General features: G+C 44.1%; 1 protein-coding gene across 1 annotated transcript in view; it reads right to left on the bottom strand.

Moving 5' to 3' along the window:
- The window catches only part of TAGAP (T cell activation RhoGTPase activating protein), a 211,710-nt gene that overhangs the window by 8,990 nt on the left and 180,535 nt on the right, over positions 1-22,185 (bottom strand). The window contains exons 5-7 of the mRNA XM_082251412.1: positions 3,053-3,094; positions 532-616; positions 271-324 (exon numbers count right to left, since the gene is read on the bottom strand). Of these exons, the coding sequence (XP_082107538.1) occupies positions 271-324; positions 532-616; positions 3,053-3,094 (181 nt within the window). The remainder of the gene's footprint in view (positions 1-270; positions 325-531; positions 617-3,052; positions 3,095-22,185) is intronic.

The raw sequence follows: 22,185 nt of genomic DNA on the forward strand, positions 1-22,185 counted from the left end.
TGCCTAAACCAGTATAATAATAAAATAGTAAATACATCAAAAATCTCATTGCAGTTATGTATTATTAAATTGACCACTGGGATTTTTAGTGTTTCCGACTATATCCACCTATTGCTACAGTTTAGACTCTCACATTTCTGTCTCTTCATGCATCGAACTGCATAAAGGGGAAATAGCTGCTACCATGCTTTCTTCAGAGGAAGCACTGATGTAAAGGTTGCTTCCTATGCTTCATTCAAAATACATTCAAACAGAACTCTGATTACTCACCTCTGTATGGCATTCGATTAGGTTCTCCATGTTGTTGGCAACCAGAGCTTTAGACTGTAACAGAAGAAAAACAATTAACCTAATTAATTATGCCATAATCATTAGAAATTGGAAAAAATGGTTAGCCATATTCTACAATTCCACATTCTTTGGCTGCCTAACAGTAGCATTAATGGGAAAGTTCACAGAATGATAAGACATAAGTCATATATGAGTCTGTACAAGCTTCCTAGTCCAGTAAAGAGTTTGTTGCATACTTACAGCATTGCAGCCTGTGAGAACCTTCATTAGTAATCGTGCGCAGGGTACAGTGGTGCCCTCAATGCCACCAACTTCTCGAATCTGCCTGAAAACAGACATGGAGCTAATTAGAATTTAGGGCTTCTGTTATCTGCATGATATTCAAGCTTTTGTGCTAAAACCATTTTATGTATTGGATGCATCTTTAACTATAATGAGTAAAGCACAAGACAGTTAATTGATATCAGTCATTTTAGCTATGCATCAGAAAGTACAATGTAACACATGACTGGTCACAGTTACCCATAATCAACTGAATCCGACCATATTTCAGCTTTTTGCATTATGATCATTAATGTCAAAAGGTGAACTTCATCAAAAATACCTTTTGCAATTTATGACTCAATGAAGAAAAGTTAGAACATTTTCCAGCTTTTTATTGATGTCTGTGTCCCCACTGTGAGATGTCTCCTTGTTTCTTTCCTGGAGACAATAGGAAGTGAGTGGAAATCCCCCCAATATGGGGGAAACTCCCACCTCTGACAGATATTTGCTCTACTCCTGTCCTTGAGACAAATGTTTACTTTTGGATTTCCCCTCAATTTGGCAAATTCTCCATTTGGGACACAAGCAGCAATAAAACCCAGAAGAAGTTCTCACACTTATTTACTCTATCTAGCTTTATCCAAGACAAGAAAATGTATTGATTGGCGCTTCAATGGGGGTACAAATGGACAGCACACATTGCAATGTGTAGCACAGTAATTTGCAGGGCATGTTTCATTACAAAAAACTAACATCAATTAAAATAACATTATAGTTCCACTATGTCAGTGACAGTAATGTGAGTACTAAAGTAATCAATGAACAGGGAGCAAATAGAATATGAAGTTACAAACTGACACATGAACTGTTGCTTCTGTCTCCTGTGGGCAGCAATGTCGGCTTATACACTTTCTCTCCAGATCTGTAACAGTTAACACTGCAGGCAAAAAGGGCAGGCTTTCATATCACCACAACTCTGACTCATTAATGACATTTTTGCTTAGGATCATAGCTGCAAAATAACAGCTTCATTGATGGGTCAGTGTCTGTACAAGGTCAATGTACAGGATGTCCATGATAGAGGGCACGATGTCCAAGATGGAGGACCCAGCACTTTCATTAATTAGACTGATAGCTGTTTAGCTGCTGATTTTTTGCTGATCTGCTTTACTGTGCATAATTTGCTTGAAAGATGTAAAAGAACTTCAATTGTAACACTGACTGATCCTTGATATACTTTTAGTAAGTGCATGTTTCAATATATGTGAATTTAGCCAATAGGTGTGCATGATAGTAAGCCAGGGTAAATATCAGCAGTTTGACTTTCATATTGTGGCTGTCCACAAGGTGTGTATATTTTTTAACTATTCATTATAAATGGGGTGTATTCGTTTCTGCGGCTCAGTGGTACTTCTAGGCTCACACATATCACAATAATAAAAACATATTACCACAATCTGAAACAATTTATTTTTCAAAAGGTTTCCGTTCAACAAAGTAGCTGCAAATGCAGGGCGCTATTGTAAGTGTATTGAACCGCAAGTGAACTCCCGTATAAACAACCACAATCTCAATACCAGATAAACAGATAAATAAAACCAACCAAAAACAGCCTGTCCTCTAAACTTAAAATCCCAATATAACTTGATGGGGCTAGTCTAATAAATTTGATATTTCTTCAAAAACACACTGAAGTTTTAAAACAAGAGGCATATGAAGAAATTAAGCCACAATGCTCAGTTATATGCATTACAGTATTTGTAATGTTTACCAAATTACATAAGTGGCAACTAATATGCTGATTACATTAATTTTAGTAACCAATGAATTTGATTTAAATAAATACATGCATTTAAATATTGTATTTTCAATAAATACAACATAAATAAATATAAATTAAATAACTAAAATAAAAATAAATAAATAAATAAATAATTTTGGTGACCATAAGAAGTTAGCAATATGAAAATGCAATCCATACTCAACACCATTTTTCACACCCCCCTTATAAAACTAAGGAAGATAATAAATAATTTGAAATAAAAATTTTCCCACTCTCATATGTGCTTCAGGCTACCAAGAAATACAATTGCATGGGCCTCCCTTGCTGTCCACCATTAATCTATTGCCTATAAAGTTTAAAGTATAAATGTTTTCCTCTCTTTTAGTGCAAAAACTAAAATTTACATAATGTTTATTTTGCTTTATTGTCTGATGGTTTATCCACAGAACTCTTAACTATGTTAGTTACATGTAGTTCACTAATGATGTACTTTTCAGCAATTTCTAAACAGGGACTCAGTACCGTTCTATCTGATAACGTACTGCTCTGCCTGTGTGTTTAGAAATTTTTTAAAGTGTATGTCTCTTTATATTGTTTAAAACTAGTACATGCTTTTTTGTGTTTTTTCAGTGAGGCTCCCCAGCACCTAAACACAGCAGCAAAAAATAATTTTAATAGTATTACTAATAATAAAAGACAAAAAATAACACTTACCACACGAGTGTATCCAGCCACAGTTCCTTCACTTCACAGGAACTGCAATGGAAATAAGACAAGCGTGCATTACAATCCAGTGCTACCAAGCCAGGGTCAGGCAATGACTAAAACTCGACTCCTTCACGCTTTTCTATTTTGTGTCGCTGGCAGGTGGAAATTCACAAGTCACAGAAACAGGAAGGAGTGTCATCATGGGTTACTTTGTGAAATTTAGTGCTATGAAAGCACGCCTGCTTCCTTTTGCCTTATGCAGGGGAGCTTTGTGGCTCTATGGGTATTCTAATGGAAATCATGACACCTTTTAGGTATTAGTACCCGTTACGTCATATTTTATTCAGTCTTCACCTAAACCAATAGGTTTTAAAAACATTGTGTACGCACACTGCTTTGCATTTTGACTCCTGAAGTCAATTTTAATCAAATTTCAGGTTCTAGATAAACATAGTTTTAAAGGCGTTCACTATAATTGCTGCAGTTTTAAAAATATAAGTAAGGTTATTTTAAAACAAGATGTCCACATGTTAACCGCTTCCATACAGAGCAGTTAGACCCCCTTCCTGCCCAGACCAATTTTCAGCTTTCAGCACTCTCACATTTTGAATGACAATTGCTCAGTCATGCTACACTGTAACCAAACAAAATTTTTATCATTTTTTTCACACAAATAGAGCTTTCTTTTGGTGGTATTTGATCACAACTGGGGTTTTTTTTTTTTCGTGATATAAGCAAAAAAAGAGCAAAAATTTTGCAAAAAAAACACTTTTTTTTAGTTTCTATTATAAAATTTTGCAAAAAATTAATTTTTCTTCATACATTTGGGCCAAAATTTATACTGCTACATATCTCTGGTAAAATTAACCCAAATTAGTGTATATTATTTAGTCTGTGTGAAATTTATTGAGTCTAGAAGCTATGGTACCAATTACTGAAAATTGATCACACCAGATGTACTGATGGCCTATCTCCTTTCTTGAGGCCCTGAAATGTCAGGACAGTACAAATACCCCCCAAATGACCCCTTTTTGTAAAGTAGACAGTCCAAGGTATTTAGTAAGAGGCATGGTGAGTTTTTTGAAGTTATAATTTTTTCCCACAATTCTTGGGAAAATGAAGAAAACATTTTTTTTTCTTTTTTTTCCCAAAACGTTGTCAATTTATAAGCTATTTCTAACACATAGCATGTACACAGCAAAAATGACACCCCAAAATTCATTCTGCTACTCCTTCTGAGTATGGTGATACCACATGTGTGAGACTTTTACACAGCCTGGCCACAAAAAGAGACTCCACGTCCAAGTAGCACCATAAGGCGTTTTAGGAGCATAAATACACATAAAACTTTCTTACTACCTATCACACTTTTCAAGGCCCTAGAGCAACAATACAATGGAAAAGTCCACAAAATTACCCCATTTTGGAAAGCAAATACTCCAACGTATATTCTATGAGGCATTATGGGTCCTTTGAACATGTCATTTTTTTCCACAAGTTTTTGGAAAATGTGGGAAAAAAATAAAAACTTTTTTTTTTACACAAAGTTGTCAATTTATAGGATATTCCTAACACATAGCATGTACATCGCAAAAATGACACCCCAAAATACATTCTGCCACTCCTCCTGAGTATGGCAATACCACATGTGTGAGACTTTTTCACAGCCTAGCCATATAGAGGGGCCTAAACATCCAAGGAGCATCATCATGCATCCTAGCCACTTGCCTAGGCCTATTTTTGACATTTGGTGTTTACAAGCTAAAATCAGTTGTTTTTGCTAGAAAACTACTTTGAACCCCAAAACATTATATATATATTTTTTTTAGCAGAGACCCTAGAGAATAAAATGGAGATTATTGCAATATTTTTTATCACACCGTATTTGCGCAGCGGTCTTCCAAACGCAATTTTTTGGGAAAAAAATCACTTTTTTTAATTAAAAAATAAGAAACCAGTAAAGTTAGCCCAATTGTTTTCCATAATGTGAAAGATAATGTTACGCCGAGTAAATAGATACCCAACATGTCATGCTTCAAAATTGCGCACGCTCACAGAATGGTGACAAATTTTGGTACTTAAAAATCCCCATAGGCGACATTTTAAAAATTTCTACAGGTTGCTATCTTAGAGTTACAGAGGAGGTCTATGGCTCAAATTATTGCTCTTGCTCTAACGATCGCGACGATACCTCACATGTGTAGTTTGAACACTGTTTACATATGTGGGCGGGGTTTCCGTATGCGTTCGCTTCTGCGCGCGAGCTCGCGGGGACACGGCGCTTTAATTTTTTTTTTTTTACTATTTATTTTATTTATTATTTTTTATTTTTACACTGTTTTTTAAAAAAAAAAAAATTGATCATTTTTATTTCTATTGCAAGAAATGTAAACATTACTTGTAATAGAAAAAGGCACGACAGGACCTCTTTTTTGTGAGATCTGGGGTCAAAAAGTCCTCAGATCTCACAAGTACACTAAAAGATAGAAAAAATAAAAAAAATAAAATAAAAAAAAAATTAAATAAAATGAAAAAAAAAAAGGGACCTTTAAACTGGTTGCTAGGCAACGACGTTTGCCGTAGCTCCGGTCCTCCAAGACCATAGAGTCGAGTGAGGGCAAGCTTGCCCTCACTCGACATCCTGTCTGTGAGGATCTGGGACCGGATCGTTTTCCACGCTGCCGGCGGGTCCGGTAAGTGGGGAAAAGGACCAGAATGCAGCGGGAGGGGGGGGCACCTCTTCCGCCACCCCGGAAGGGTGATCCCGCGGCGAATCTGCCACTGGGACCACCCTTATCGGAAAGCCAACCGTCCACCGTTTAAAAAAATACCAGGGTTATGGCAGCTATCTGCTGCCATAACGCCGGTATTTGGGTTTAAACGGACGACGTATGTTAACCTTTTTGGACTTAGACATGGTGGCTGTATGAAGGGTGACAGGTACTCGGGTACTTTGCTGGGCAGGTGACAGGTACTCTGGTACTGATGAGCAAGTGGCAGGTACTCGAGTACTCCGATAGGCAGGTGACAGGTACTCGGGTACTCTTATGGGCAGGTGACAGGCAGGTGATAGGTACTGATGAGTAGTACTGATACTGATAGGTGATACTGATACTGTACTGATGGGTACGGATGATCAGTACTGATACTAATAGGTGATAGGTACTGATGGGTACTGATGAGTACTGATGAGTAGTGATGGGTAATGATGAGCAGGTGGCAAGTACTCGGGTACTTCAGGTGTCAGGTACTCTGATGAGCAGGTGGAAGGTACTCGGGTACTCTGTTGGGTAGGTGACAGGTACTTGGATACTCTGATGGGTAGGTGACAGGTACTCGGGTACTCCGATGACGGGTACTCAAAGTACCAGAGTACCTGTCATCAGAGTACCCGAGTACCTGTCATCAGAGTACCCGAGTACCCGTCATCAGAGTACCCGAGTACCCGTCATCAGCGTACCCGAGTACCTGTCACCAGAGTACCCGAGTACCTGTCATCAGAGTACCCGAGTACCTGTCACCAGCCCATCAGAGTACCTGTCATCAGAGTACCCGAGTACCTGTCATCAGAGTACCCGAGTACCCATCATCAGAGTACCCGAGTACCTGTCACCAGCCCATCAGAGTACCTGTCATCAGCCCATCAGAGTACCCGAGTACCTGTCATCTGAGTACCTGATGGGCTGGTGACAGGTACTCGGGTACTTTGATGGGCTAGTGACAGGTGCTCTTTATTGGGGGGGGGCAATCAGTGTGTTTGGGGTGCACTATGATTGGTAACTAGCTGTTACCACAATCTCCTCCTCACACAGGATCAGTGTGTGAGGAGGAGAACACGGTGACAGCTAGTTACCGTGTTCTCTGATGACATTTGTGACCGGCTGTGATTGGACACAGCCGGTCACGTGGTAAAGAGCCAATTTCATTGGCTCTTTACCTAGATCGGGGATGGGCTCTGTCCGAGGGACGAGCCTCGTCCCCGATCGCCGCGCTGCGCGCCCCCGGGGGCGCGCATTAAGGAAGGAACGAGCGGCTCGCGCTGGAGCCGCTCATGTGATCGGCTGTGATTGACACAGCCGATCACGTGGTAAACAGCCAATTTCATTGGCTGTTTACCTTGATCGGGGTTGGGCTCAGTCCGAGGGACGAGCCTCACCCCCGATCGCGGCGCTGCGCGCCCCCGGGGGCGCGCAGTAGCGGGGAGATCCGGGCGCCGTCATATGACGTCGGCCCGGATCGAGAAAGGATTTGTGCCGACGTCATTTTACATGACGCGGTACGGAAGGGGTTAAGACAGCGCTTGTCGACCTATGAGGTATAGGGGGCCCCTGGCAACACAAAAAGGCCATATGTAATAATGTTCATTAAATGTAATGCTAGAAAGGACTGTCTGAGATAGCAGACATACTAGAGGAAATGATGGTCAGATACTGTGGATATGCTATAGTTTAGGTTGGAGACATATTGCTTGAGACCAAGAGTAGAGATCATTGCTATCACTGCTATACAAATGTATGCTTCACATCAAGTAACAAAGTGTTTCATGACCTTTAAGTGATGATATAACAGATATATGAACTTTTCATAAACCACTGTACTACTTTGTTAAAGCCTATATTGCTTATATAGTAGCCAGAATTATTTTCACCAGCCCTTGTAGTTTACTTTGGTTATCAAGGTATATATATATATATATATATATATATTTATTACAGATACAGTACTTATATAGAAGTGTCACTTCATGCAGCACTTTACATATTTATTATACATTTACATCAGTCCCTACCCTCAAGGAGCTTACAATCTAAGTTCTACATTCATACACATATTAGGGGTAATTTAGACAGAAGTCAGTTAACCTACCAGCATGTCTTTGGAGTGTGGGAGCAAATTAGAGTACCCGGAGAAACCCACACATGCACAGGGAGAACAAGCAAACTCCATGCAGGTAGTGCTGTGGTTGGGATTCAAATACAGTTTTTAACCAATTCTTGATACACTAATGATACTGTAATTCCCATCTTTTTCTGGGACTTACCTAAATGGATAATCACCCAGATCAATTGTGGTACTAAAACCAATGTTAAAATAATTAAGTGTATGTGAACCTTAAAATGAACCTTCCACCTCAGTAGTAAGGTATGCTTATTTAAATTGGCTTCCCCCCACCCCAAAATGATGCATAATAGTACCTGTGGGAGGAATAGATAGTATACTTACCTTTCCATGACTTCCTCCTGCCATGCATAGGCAAGGGCGAAGTGATCTGCTTTCTGCCTTCTTGCCAGATTGGGCTAATCATCATTCTGAGTAATCTTGTTGGCTTGGCAGGACTGTGGCTTCGCCCCTGTACTACAGAAGTTGGGGAAAGGAGAGTATATTATCTAAATTTTCCCTTAATAGCACTTTCTTGCAGAGTTTTAGGGTAAGGAGAGAGCACCTTATATAAGCAGAAAGTTTGCTTTAAATGAAAAAGTTGGGTACTAATTTGCTTTGTCCCTCTGTATACTCAGATCACTCTCTGCATTGTCTAAGAGATGATTGAAAATCTTAAAATACCTGGTGATCCTGCCTGTCCTCTTAAAAAGGAAACCCTTACTGTTTGTTACTGACCATGCTAGACATGAGAGCAGATCAGTTCTAGGATGAACCATTTGTGTATCTTCTTCTGATTTGAAGATAAGGTGCGTTTTGTCATCACACAGCACCACTATAGTCTCTATGTCAAAAAAAGCTGCCAAGCCCCCCCATCCAGCCCCACGCAGTTTGCATCATGCGCCTGGGTTCTCCATGGAGCGAAAGGGCATCTGGGACCCATGACATCAGCAAAAGCTGGCAAGTACAGTATCTCACAAAAGTGAGTACACTCTTCACATTTTTGTAAATATTTTATTATATCTTTTCTTGCGACAACACCGAAGAAATGACACTTTGCTACAATGTAAAGTAGTGAGTGTACAGCTTGTATAACAGTGTAAATTTGCTGTCCCCTCAAAATAACTCAGCACACATTAATGTCCAAACCGCTGGCAACAAAAGTGACTACACCCCTAAGTGAAAATTTTCAAATTGGGCACAATTAGCCATTTTCACTCCCCGTTGTCATGTGACTCATTAGTGTTACAAGGTCTCAGGTGTGAATGGGGAGCAGGTGTGTTAAATCTGGTGTTATCACTCTCACTCTCTCATACTGGTCACTGGAAGTTCAGCATGGCACCTCATGGCATAGAACTCTCTAGGGATCTGAAAAAAGAATTGTTGCTCTAAATAAAGATGGGCTAGACTATAAGAAGATTGCCAAGACCTTGAAACTGAGCTGCAGCACAGTGGCCAAGACCATACAACGGTTTAACAGGACACGTTCCACTCAGAACAGACCTCGCAATGGTCGACCAAAGAAGTTGAGTGCACCTGCTCAGCATCATATCTAGAGGTTGCCTTTGGGAAATAGACGTATGAATGCTGCCAGCATTGCTGCAGAGGTTGAAGAGGTTGGGGGGGTCAGCCTGTCAGTGCTAAGACCATACGCCGCATACTGCATCAAATTGGTCTGCATGGTCCCAGAAGGAAGTCTCCTCTAAAGATGCACAAGAAAGCCCGCAAACAGTTTGCTGAAGACAAAGGAACAAAGGATTACTGGAACCATGTCCTGTGGTCTGATGAGACCGAGATAAACTTATTTGGTTCAGATGGTGTCAAGCATGTATGCCGGCAACCAGGTGAGGAGTATGAAGACAAGTGTGTCCTGCCTACAGTCAAGTATGGTGGTGGAAGTGTCATGGTCTGGGGCTGCATGAGTGCTGCCCGCACTGGGGAGCTACAGTTCATTGAGGGAACCATGAATGCCAACATGTACTGTGACATACTGAAGCAGAGTATGATCCCCTCCCTTCAGGCACTGGGCCACAGGGTAGTATTCCAACATGATAACGACCCCAAACACACCTCCAATTCAACCACTGCCATGCTAAAGAAGCTGAGGGTAAAGGTGATGGACTGGCCAAGCATGTCTCCAAACCTAAATCCTAGTGGGGAATCCTAAAAAAAAGGGGGAGGAGCGCAAGGTCTCTAACATTCACCAGCTCTGTGATGTCGTCATGGAGGAGTGGAAGAGCACTCCAGTGGCAACCTGGGATGCTCTAGTGAACTCCATGCCCAAGAGGGTTAAGGCAGTGTTGGAAAATAATGGTGGCCACAAAAAATATTGACACTTTGGGCCCAATTTGGACATTTAAACTTAAGGGTGTACTCACTTTTGTTGCCAGCGGTTTAGACATTAATGGCTGTGTGTTGTGTTATTTTGAGGAGACAAAAGGAGGCAAATGAGGAGGCAATTTTACACTGTTATACAAGCTGTACAGTCAATACTTTACATTGTAGCAAATTGCAATTTCTTCAGTGTTGTCACATGAAAAGATATACTCAAATATTTAAAAAATGTGGTGGGTGTACTCACTTTTGTGAGATACTGTATCTTTTGCATTCTCCGCCTCTAGCCCTTCAAGCTCTGGGAAGAAGAGGAAGAATGAGCGGCAACATGAATGCCCCTAAAGCCTCCCAAAAATGTTATTCACATACCTTTTCTTTTCTTATATTATATAAGAATATTCTATTCTTACAACAGGACCATATGATTTTGGTTTGTTTGGTTTGTTTTTAGATGCTTTGCATTTTCTTACATTTTAAGGTTCCCTTCTCGGGACACCAATGTCCCAAAATATTTTTAACGATCACGGATTTAGGGAGGAATTCTTCACTAGTTTATCAGTGGTGTTTTTAAATAAATGTTACAAGGGTGCTTACCAGCAGCATACAGGGGACTTTTTTATTTTATATGTAGCAATATTTCAAGGCATTGGGCCTGATATGGGTCTGTCATTGTTACCGGTAACACTTCCAACACATTTAAGTTGAATACCCAAGTGTGAGATTGGAAACAATGATCATTCCGGCATCTTTGGTTTGTTTGGTTTATTTTGTAATAGGGATGAGAGTAGGGAATGAGTGGCATACTCCTCTGGCTCAACAAGGTTTAACTGGGACACTTGATAGAAAAATGCCTGTTGGCGCTGTTTTGACGCCAGCTGAATGCTGACCAATGCTACCCGGCACTTGGAGATACTGTTGTGCTAGAACTTCGACTTTAACACTCTAGTTAACTCAGAAGATCCAGGACTGTAGTGACACTTGACTCCTGACACTCTGTTTAGCTCAAAAATCTGATGAACAGCTCCCTCCAGCCCTTCACTGACTGAGGTAGCTCCTTGTAACTGCTTGTGCTGCTGCAACCCTTAACACTGGTCACTGCACACTTAACTCTTTAGGGCCCAACTGCTGGCGCCCCCTTTACACTTTCAGGGTCCTCTCACTAAGCACCCCCTCTGACACTTCAGGGTCCTCTCACTAGGCACCCCCTCTGACACTTCAGGGTCCTCTCACTAGGCATCCCCTTTACTGCTAGCTAGCTCCTGTAACTAGTGTTGAGCGAACACGGACTGTATTATTCGTGTTCGTACCGAATAATTGGATTTTTTGTACCCGAACACGGACACGGACACTTTACTGTATGTTCGGGTAAAAATCCGTGTTCGGTCGTTTTATTTCCGGGTTTTGCATGCTTTGGCGCTCTTTTCATGGCGGGCTTTCAACAGCCAATCAACAATCGTTTAACTGGTGTGCCTTAAGCCATCCCAGCCATGCCTGCAAATGTCTCAGTAGCTGTGATTGGCCGTCTGAAGCATGTGACCAAGTCTTTATAAGTTCGAGGCAGCCGCAGCGGCGTCATTATGCTGCTTAGATTCAGGGACAGAGCACACATCAACGTGCTGGCTGCTGATTAGGGAAAGATAGGCAGGAAAAAACCATTTGTGTCCGGATAGAATTGAGGGACAGGTCGGAGTGTTTAGGCAGGGCGAGTTGTAGGCATTTTAGGGATAGAGTCTGCTGAATTATAGGGTCAGTGTCTTCTACAAACTACAATCGATATTGCTGTGTGGGGGGTGGGGTCTGCACTCAATCCTGATCTACGATCTCTTCTCAATCCTGTTAGGGACAGAGTCTGCTGAATTTTAGGGAAACTGTGTTCTACAAACTACAATCGATATTGCTGTGTGGTGTGGGATTGGAGATAGGCAGGTGTCAGTGATCCACATCCATTTTTCTGTGTGTGAGCTGCAGTGAACACAATCTTTTTGGGCTGCAGTGAACACAATCTTTTTGGGCTGCAGTGAACACAATCTTTTTGGGCTGCAGTGAACACAATCTTTTTGGGCTGCAGTGAACACAATCTTTTTGGGCTGCAGTGAACACAATCTTTTTGGGGTGCAGTGAACAAAATCTTTTTGGGGTGCAGTGAACACAATCCTTTTTGGTGTGCAGTGAACACAATCTTTGTGGGGTGCAGTGAACAAAATCCTTTGTGGGGTGCAGTGAACACAATCTTTTTGGGGTGCAGTGAACAAAATCCTTTTTGGGGTGCAGTGAACAACATCCTTTTTGGGGTGCAGTGAACACAATCTTTTTGGGGTGCAGTGAACAAAATCCTTTGTGGGGTGCAGTGAACACAATCTTTTTGGGGTGCAGTGAACACAATCTTTTTGGGGTGGAGTGAACAACATCCTTTTTGGGGTGCAGTGAACAAAATCCTTTTTGGGGTGCAGTGAACAAAATCATTTTTGGGGTGCAGTGAACACAATCTTTTTGGGGTGCAGTGAACACAATCTTTGTGGGGTGCAGTGAACACAATCTTTTTGGGGTGGAGTGAACAACATCCTTTTTGGGGTGCAGTGAACAACATCCTTTTTGGGGTGCAGTGAACACAATCTTTTTGGGGTGCAGTGAACACAATCTTTGTGGGGTACAGTGAACAGAATCTTTGTGGGGTGCAGTGAACACAATCTTTGGGGGGTACAGTGAACACAATCTTTGTGAGGTGCAGTGAACACAATCTTTGTGGGGTGCAGTGAACACAATCATTGTGGGGTGCAGTGAACTCAATCTTTGTGGGGTACAGTGAACACAATCTCATACTTCTGAAGGTTTGAGGGTGCTGCCTGTTCCATACTCCCCCTACTCCTCATCTAGCCTTTTAGGGGTACAAACAATAGTAATTGGGGCCTAGTGTGGTTGTGTACGTGTGATATACATACACTTTTTTGGGATCATATTTTCTATTCCGCTATTTAATCAAAAACCTTTGGGGATCAGTTAAATTGGGGGATAGTCTGTGTTGGTACGTGTGAGAGAGATCCACCTTTCCAAGTTGTTGGGGTTCATCTCATACTTCTGAAGGTTTGAGGGTGCTGCCTGTTCCATACTCCCCCTACTCCTAGCCTTTTAGGGGTACAAACAATAGTAATTGGGGCCTAGTGTGGTTGTGTACGTGTGATATACATACACTTTTTTGGGATCATATTTTCTATTCCGCTATTTAATCAAAAACCTTTGGGGATCAGTTAAATTGGGGGATAGTCTGTGTTGGTACGTGTGAGAGAGATCCACCTTTCCAAGTTGTTGGGGTTCATCTCATACTTCTGAAGGTTTGAGGGTGCTGCCTGTTCCATACTCCCCCTACTCCTAGCCTTTTAGGGGTACAAACAATAGTAATTGGGGCCTAGTGTGGTTGTGTACGTGTGATATACATACACTTTTTTGGGATCATATTTTCTATTCCGCTATTTAATCAAAAACCTTTGGGGATCAGTTAAATTGGGGGATAGTCTGTGTTGGTACGTGTGAGAGAGATCCACCTTTCGAAGTTGTTGGGGTTCATCTCATACTTCTGAAGGTTTGAGGGTGCTGCCTGTTCCATACTCCCCCTACTCCTAGCCTTTTAGGGGTACAAACAATAGTAATTGGGGCCTAGTGTGGTTGTGTACGTGTGATATACATACACTTTTTTGGGATCATATTTTCTATTCCGCTATTTAATCAAAAACCTTTGGGGATCAGTTAAATTGGGGGATAGTCTGTGTTGGTACGTGTGAGAGAGATCCACCTTTCCAAGTTGTTGGGGTTCATCTCATACTTCTGAAGGTTTGAGGGTGCTGCCTGTTCCATACTCCCCCTACTCCTAGCCTTTTAGGGGTACAAACAATAGTAATTGGGGCCTAGTGTGGTTGTGTACGTGTGATATACATACACTTTTTTGGAATCATATTTTCTATTCCGCTATTTAATCAAAAACCTTTGGGGATCAGTTAAATTGGGGGATAGTCTGTGTTGGTACGTGTGAGAGAGATCCACCTTTCCAAGTTGTTGGGGTTCATCTCATACTTCTGAAGGTTTGAGGGTGCTGCCTGTTCCATACTCCCCCTACTCCTAGCCTTTTAGGGGTACAAACAATAGTAATTGGGGCCTAGTGTGGTTGTGTACGTGTGATATACATACACTTTTTTGGGATCATATTTTCTATTCCGCTATTTAATCAAAAACCTCTGGGGATCAGTTAAATTGGGGGATAGTCTGTGTTGGTACGTGTGAGAGAGATCCACCTTTCCAAGTTGTTGGGGTTCATCTCATACTTCTGAAGGTTTGAGGGTGCTGCCTGTTCCATACTCCCCCTACTCCTAGCCTTTTAGGGGTACAAACAATAGTAATTGGGGCCTAGTGTGGTTGTGTACGTGTGATATACATACACTTTTTTGGGATCATATTTTCTATTCCGCTATTTAATCAAAAACCTTTGGGGATCAGTTAAATTGGGGGATAGTCTGTGTTGGTACGTGTGAGAGAGATCCACCTTTCCAAGTTGTTGGGGTTCATCTCATACTTCTGAAGGTTTGAGGGTGCTGCCTGTTCCATACTCCCCCTACTCCTAGCCTTTTAGGGGTACAAACAATAGTAATTGGGGCCTAGTGTGGTTGTGTACGTGTGATATACATACACTTTTTTGGGATCATATTTTCTATTCCGCTATTTAATCAAAAACCTTTGGGGATCAGTTAAATTGGGGGATAGTCTGTGTTGGTACGTGTGAGAGAGATCCACCTTTCCAAGTTGTTGGGGTTCATCTCATACTTCTGAAGGTTTGAGGGTGCTGCCTGTTCCATACTCCCCCTACTCCTAGCCTTTTAGGGGTACAAACAATAGTAATTGGGGCCTAGTGTGGTTGTGTACGTGTGATATACATACACTTTTTTGGGATCATATTTTCTATTCCGCTATTTAATCAAAAACCTTTGGGGATCAGTTAAATTGGAGGATAGTCTGTGTTGGTACGTGTGAGAGAGATCCACCTTTCCAAGTTGTTGGGGTTCATCTCATACTTCTGAAGGTTTGAGGGTGCTGCCTGTTCCATACTCCCCCTACTCCTAGCCTTTTAGGGGTACAAACAATAGTAATTGGGGCCTAGTGTGGTTGTGTACGTGTGATATACATACACTTTTTTTGGATCATATTTTCTATTCCGCTATTTAATCAAAAACCTTTGGGGATCAGTTAAATTGGGGGATAGTCTGTGTTGGTACGTGTGAGAGAGATCCACCTTTCCAAGTTGTTGGGGTTCATCTCATACTTCTGAAGGTTTGAGGGTGCTGCCTGTTCCATACTCCCCCTACTCCTAGCCTTTTAGGGGTACAAACAATAGTAATTGGGGCCTAGTGTGGTTGTGTACGTGTGATATACATACACTTTTTTGGGATCATATTTTCTATTCCGCTATTTAATCAAAAACCTTTGGGGATCAGTTAAATTGGGGGATAGTCTGTGTTGGTACGTGTGAGAGAGATCCACCTTTCCAAGTTGTTGGGGTTCATCTCATACTTCTGAAGGTTTGAGGGTGCTGCCTGTTCCATACTCCCCCTACTCCTAGCCTTTTAGGGGTACAAACAATAGTAATTGGGGCCTAGTGTGGTTGTGTACGTGTGATATACATACACTTTTTTGGGATCATATTTTCTATTCCGCTATTTAATCAAAAACCTCTGGGGATCAGTTAAATTGGGGGATAGTCTGTGTTGGTACGTGTGAGAGAGATCCACCTTTCCAAGTTGTTGGGGTTCATCTCATACTTCTGAAGGTTTGAGGGTGCTGCCTGTTCCATACTCCCCCTACTCCTAGCCTTTTAGGGGTACAAACAATAGTAATTGGGGCCTAGTGTGGTTGTGTACGTGTGATATACATACACTTTTTTGGGATCATATTTTCTATTCCGCTATTTAATCAAAAACCTTTGGGGATCAGTTAAATTGGGGGATAGTCTGTGTTGGTACGTGTGAGAGAGATCCACCTTTCCAAGTTGTTGGGGTTCATCTCATACTTCTGAAGGTTTGAGGGTGCTGCCTGTTCCATACTCCCCCTACTCCTCATCTAGCCTTTTAGGGGTACAAACAATAGTAATTGGGGCCTAGTGTGGTTGTGTACGTGCGAGATACATACACTTTTTTTGATCATATTTCCTATTCCGCTATTCAATAAAAACCTTTGAGGATCAATTGAATTGCGGGATAGTCTGTGTCGGTACGTGTGAGAGAGATCCACCTTTCCAAGTTGTTGGGGTTCATCTCATACTTCTGAAGGTTTGAGGGTGCTGCCTGTTCCATACTCCCCCTACTCCTCATCTAGCCTTTTAGGGGTACAAACAATAGTAATTGGGGCCTAGTGTGGTTGTGTACGTGTGATATACATACACTTTTTTTGGATCATATTTTCTATTCCGCTATTTAATCAAAAACCTTTGGGGATCAGTTAAATTGGGGGATAGTCTGTGTTGGTACGTGTGAGAGAGATCCACCTTTCCAAGTTGTTGGGGTTCATCTCATACTTCTGAAGGTTTGAGGGTGCTGCCTGTTCCATACTCCCCCTACTCCTCATCTAGCCTTTTAGGGGTACAAACAATAGTAATTGGGGCCTAGTGTGGTTGTGTACGTGCGAGATACATACACTTTTTTTGAACATATTTCCTATTCCGCTATTCAATAAAAACCTTTGAGGATCAATTGAATTGCGGGATAGTCTGTGTCGGTACGTGTGAGAGAGATCCACCTTTCCAAGTTGTTGGGGTTCATCTCATACTTCTGAAGGTTTGAGGGTGCTGCCTGTTCCATACCCCCCCTACTCCTCATCTAGCCTTTTAGGGGTACAAACAATAGTAATTGGGGCCTAGTGTGGTTGTGTACGTGCGAGATACATACACTTTTTTTGATCATATTTCCTATTCCGCTATTCAATAAAAACCTTTGAGGATCAATTGAATTGCGGGATAGTCTGTGTCGGTACGTGTGAGAGAGATCCACCTTTCCAAGTTGTTGGGGTTCATCTCATACTTCTGAAGGTTTGAGGGTGCTGCCTGTTCCATACTCCCCCTACTCCTCATCTAGCCTTTTAGGGGTACAAACAATAGTAATTGGGGCCTAGTGTGGTTGTGTACGTGTGATATACATACACTTTTTTTGATCATATTTCCTATTCCGCTATTCAATAAAAACCTTTGAGGATCAATTGAATTGCGGGATAGTCTGTGTCGGTACGTGTGAGAGAGATCCACCTTTCCAAGTTGTTGGGGTTCATCTCATACTTCTGAAGGTTTGAGGGTGCTGCCTGTTCCATACCCCCCCTACTCCTCATCTAGCCTTTTAGGGGTACAAACAATAGTAATTGGGGCCTAGTGTGGTTGTGTACGTGCGAGATACATACACTTTTTTTGATCATATTTCCTATTCCGCTATTCAATAAAAACTTTTGAGGATCAATTGAATTGCGGGATAGTCTGTGTCGGTACGTGTGAGAGAGATCCACCTTTCCAAGTTGTTGGGGTTCATCTCATACTTCTGAAGGTTTGAGGGTGCTGCCTGTTCCATACCCCCCCTACTCCTCATCTAGCCTTTTAGGGGTACAAACAATAGTAATTGGGGCCTAGTGTGGTTGTGTACGTGCGAGATACATACACTTTTTTTGATCATATTTCCTATTCCGCTATTCAATAAAAACCTTTGAGGATCAATTGAATTGCGGGATAGTCTGTGTCGGTACGTGTGAGAGAGATCCACCTTTCCAAGTTGTTGGGGTTCATCTCATACTTCTGAAGGTTTGAGGGTGCTGCCTGTTCCATACTCCCCCTACTCCTCATCTAGCCTTTTAGGGGTACAAACAATAGTAATTGGGGCCTAGTGTGGTTGTGTACGTGTGATATACATACACTTTTTTTGGATCATATTTTCTATTCCGCTATTCAATAAAAACCTTTCTAGGGCAAGATCTTAAATTACAGAAATATGAGGAGACCGTCAAATAAGGGCCGTGGCCTGGGTCGTGGTGCTGCTGGTAGAGCTCCTGTTGCAAGGAGAGGACATGGTCGATCTGTGCCAGCTACACGCACAAGTGAAACACCTTCCTCAAGTGTGAGTAGGCGACAGAACCTGCATCAGTATTTGGTAGGGCATCAAACGCCCCTAGAAGTGATGAGGCCAGAACAAGTTGAGGCGATAGTAGATTGGTTTGCTGCTGACAGTGCCTCCAGTTCCTTCACATTGTCTCCCACCCAGTCTACTGCAGAAAGGTCAGAGTTGGCACCTGCAGCCAATGTCCAACCGTCTTTCACCTCACCCCCTTGCAAATCAGGCCAGCAGTCTGAGCCCCAAGCCATACAGCAGTCTCTTATTCTTTTTGAGGACTCTGTCAGCAGGGTTTCCCAGGGCCATCCACCTAGCCCTGCCCCAGAAGTGGAAGAGATTGAGTGCAGCGATGCCCAACCACTTATTTCTCAAGATGAGTACATGCAAGGATCATCGCAGCACGTCTCCGATGATGACGAAACGCAGGTGCCAACTGCTGCGGCGTTCAGCATTGTGGAGACCGACAAGGAGGGCAGGGGTGAAGACTGGGTGGAAGATGATGTGGAGGACGATGAGGTCCTCGACCCCACATGGAATGAACGTCATGCAGGTGACCTGAGTAGTTTGGAGGAAGAGGCGGTGGTCGCACAGAGCCACCAGCACAGCAGAAGAGGGAGCAGGGTGCAGAAGCGGAGCGGCCGTGCCCTAGACACTACGCCCGCTACTGCCCAACGCAGCAAGGGAACGAGCGCACCAAAGTCAGCTCAAAGGAGTTCTCTAGCGTGGAAGTTCTTTAGAAAATGTGCTGATGACAGGACACGAGTGGTTTGCACCCTGTGCAATCAGAGCTTGAAGCGAGGCATGAACCTTCTCAACCTGAGCACAACCTGCATGATCAGGCATCTAAGTGCAAAGCACGAGCTGCAGTGGAGTACACACCTTCAAAACCAAGAAACGTCTCTGGCTCATCCTGCTTCCTCTTCTGCTGCAGTCTCGGCCGCTCCAGCCACATCTGTAGTGATACCGGCACCTGCCACCCCGCAAACAGACGATCTGTCAGCAACACCACCACCTGGGTCACCAACAACCATCTCCACAATGTCCCGTGGAAGCGTTCAGCTTTCCATCTCCCAAACACTTGAGAGGAAGAGGAAGTACCCCCCTACCCACCCGCGATCCCTGGCCCTGAATGCCAGCATTTCAAAATTATTGGCCTTTGAAATGCTGTCATTCCGTCTGGTGGAGACGCACAGTTTTAAAAACCTTATGTCGGTGGCTGTCCCACAGTACGTCGTGCCCAGCCGCCACTACTTTTCCAGGCAAGCCATCCCTTCCCTGCACAACCAAGTGGGGGAAAATATCAGGTGTGCACTGCGCAACGCTATCTGTGCCAAGGTCCACCTAACTACGGATACGTGGACCAGTAAGCACGGTCAGGGGCGTTATATCTCCCTAACGGCACACTGGGTAAATGCAGTGGCGGATGGGCCTGAGGCGGATAGCAATTTGGCGCATGTCCTTCCACCACCGAGGATTGCAGGGCGCTTCAGTTTGCCTCCTGTTCGTAACTCCTCCTACTCCGCTTCCTCATCCTCTACCGCCTCCTCATCCGGACAGCGTAACACCTTCACCACCAACTTCAGCACGGCCAGGGGTAAACGACAGCAGGCAGTTTTACAACTTGCCTGTTTGGGGGACAAACCACACACCGCGCAGGAGTTGTGGAGGAGCATGGAACAGCAGACAAATGAGTGGTTGCTGCCAGCGAGCCTCAAGCCCGGCCTGGTGGTGTGTGATAACGGGCGAAATCTCATAGCAGCTCTGGGCCTAGCCGGTTTGACGCACATCCCTTGCCTGGCGCATGTGCTGAATTTGGTGGTGCAGAGGTTCCTTAAAAACTACCCCGATATGTCAGAGCTGCTGCAGAAAGTGCGGGCCGTTTGTGCGCACTTTCGGCGTTCTCACCCTGCTGCTGCTCGCCTGGCAGCGCTGCAGCGTAACTTCGGCCTTCCCGCTCACCGCCTCATATGTGACGTGCCCACAAGGTGGAACTCCACCTTGCACATGCTGGAAAGACTGTGCGAGCAGCAGCAGGCCATAGTGGAGTTTCAGCTGCAGCACGCACGCGTGAGTCGCTCTGCGGAACAGCACCACTTCACCACCAATAACTGGGCCTCCATGCGAGACCTGTGTGCCTTGTTGCGCTGTTTTGAGTACTCCACCAACATGGCCAGTGGCAATGACGCCGTTCTCAGCTTAACTATCCCACTTCTATGCCTCCTTGAAAAAACAATTCGGGCGATGATGGAAGAGGATGTGGCACAGGATGAGGAGGAGGAGGAGGATGAAGAGGTAACATTTCCAAGGCTTTCAGGGCAGTCATTCGCAAGGGGCTCCGAGGGTGGGTTCCTGCACACGCAAACGCCAGGGACGCAATTGTCCAGCAGGGGCACAGTTCTGGAGGATGAGGAGGATGAGGAGGAGGAGGAGCTGGAGGAGGAGATGGAACCATGTTCACAGCAGGGTGGCACCCAGGCCAGCTCATGGCCATCACTGGTGCGTGGCTGGGGGGATACAGAGGACACGGACGATACACCTCCCACAGAGGACAGCCTTTCGTTGCCTCTGGGCAGCCTGGCACACATGAGCGATTACATGCTGCAGTGTCTCCACAACGACCGCCGAGTTGCCCACATTCTAACTTGTGCTGATTACTGGGTGGCCACGCTGCTGGATCCCCGTTACAAGGACAACGTACCGTCCTTAATTCACTCACTGGAGCGCGATCGCAAGATGCGCGAGTACAAGCGCACGCTGGTAGACGCCATGCTGCTGGCATTCCCATCTGACAGCGGGGCCACAGTGGAAGCACAAGGCAGAGGAGGAGGAGGAGGAGGTCGCCAACGCAACCAGGGCACCGCCAGCACCTCAGAAGGCAGGGTTAGCATGGCCGAAATGTGGAAAAGCTTTGTCAGCACGCCACAACAAACAGCAGCACCAGCAGCTCAGATGGAACGTCTTAGCAGGAGGCAGCATTTTACCAACATGGTGGAGCAGTATGTGTGCACACGCCTACATGTAGTGAATGACGGGTCTGCCCCCTTCAACTTCTGGGTCTCCAAATTGGGCACATGGCCTGAGCTTGCCCTTTACGCCTTGGAGGTGCTGGCGTGCCCTGCAGCCAGTGTATTATCTGAACGGGTATTTAGCACGGCTGGGGGCGTTATAACAGACAAGCGCAGCCGCCTGTCCAGAGACAATGTGGACAAGCTCACGTTCATTAAAATGAACCAGGCATGGATCCCACGGGACTTTTCCGTACCTTATGCAGAATAGCAATGGATACCGACCTTACCCACCCATTGTTCCATTTTTGCTCTTTCTCACTCTTTTGGGGTGTACCCTCATTTAAAATTTTTGAAAAGAAGCAGTGTTGGCTACCTCGTCCTCCTCCTCAGGGCCAGATTAATGTAGGGGCTATTGGAGCTGCAGCTCCAGGCCCCTACCTTTTATATAGGCCCCGGGTTGGCCATATTCACTGTTACCGCTCTTCTGTCACTTGTAAACACAGAAGTCTGGCTTCTATGCTCGCTTCCCCAGGCAGCACCCTCAGAACCTCCCCACACAGCGTGAAGGCCGGACAAGGAGGGACAGTTGGCGATGCATGGATGTGTTTATGGGCTTCAGAGACAGCATCCCATGTTGAATTAGGCATGCATGGCTGCACCCTTCCTCCTCTGGGTGCATGGCAAGGCACGGCCCTTAAGGCCCTTCAAAATCCTCAGCACCAAGCCCATGATGCTGTTAATCCGGCCCTGGTCCTCCTCCACCGCCGCTTCCACCTACACCGCCCATAGGTGTGCG

Source organism: Pelophylax lessonae, assembly GCF_965119305.1.
Source record: "Pelophylax lessonae genome assembly, chromosome: 3".
NCBI lineage: Eukaryota > Metazoa > Chordata > Amphibia > Anura > Ranidae > Pelophylax > Pelophylax lessonae.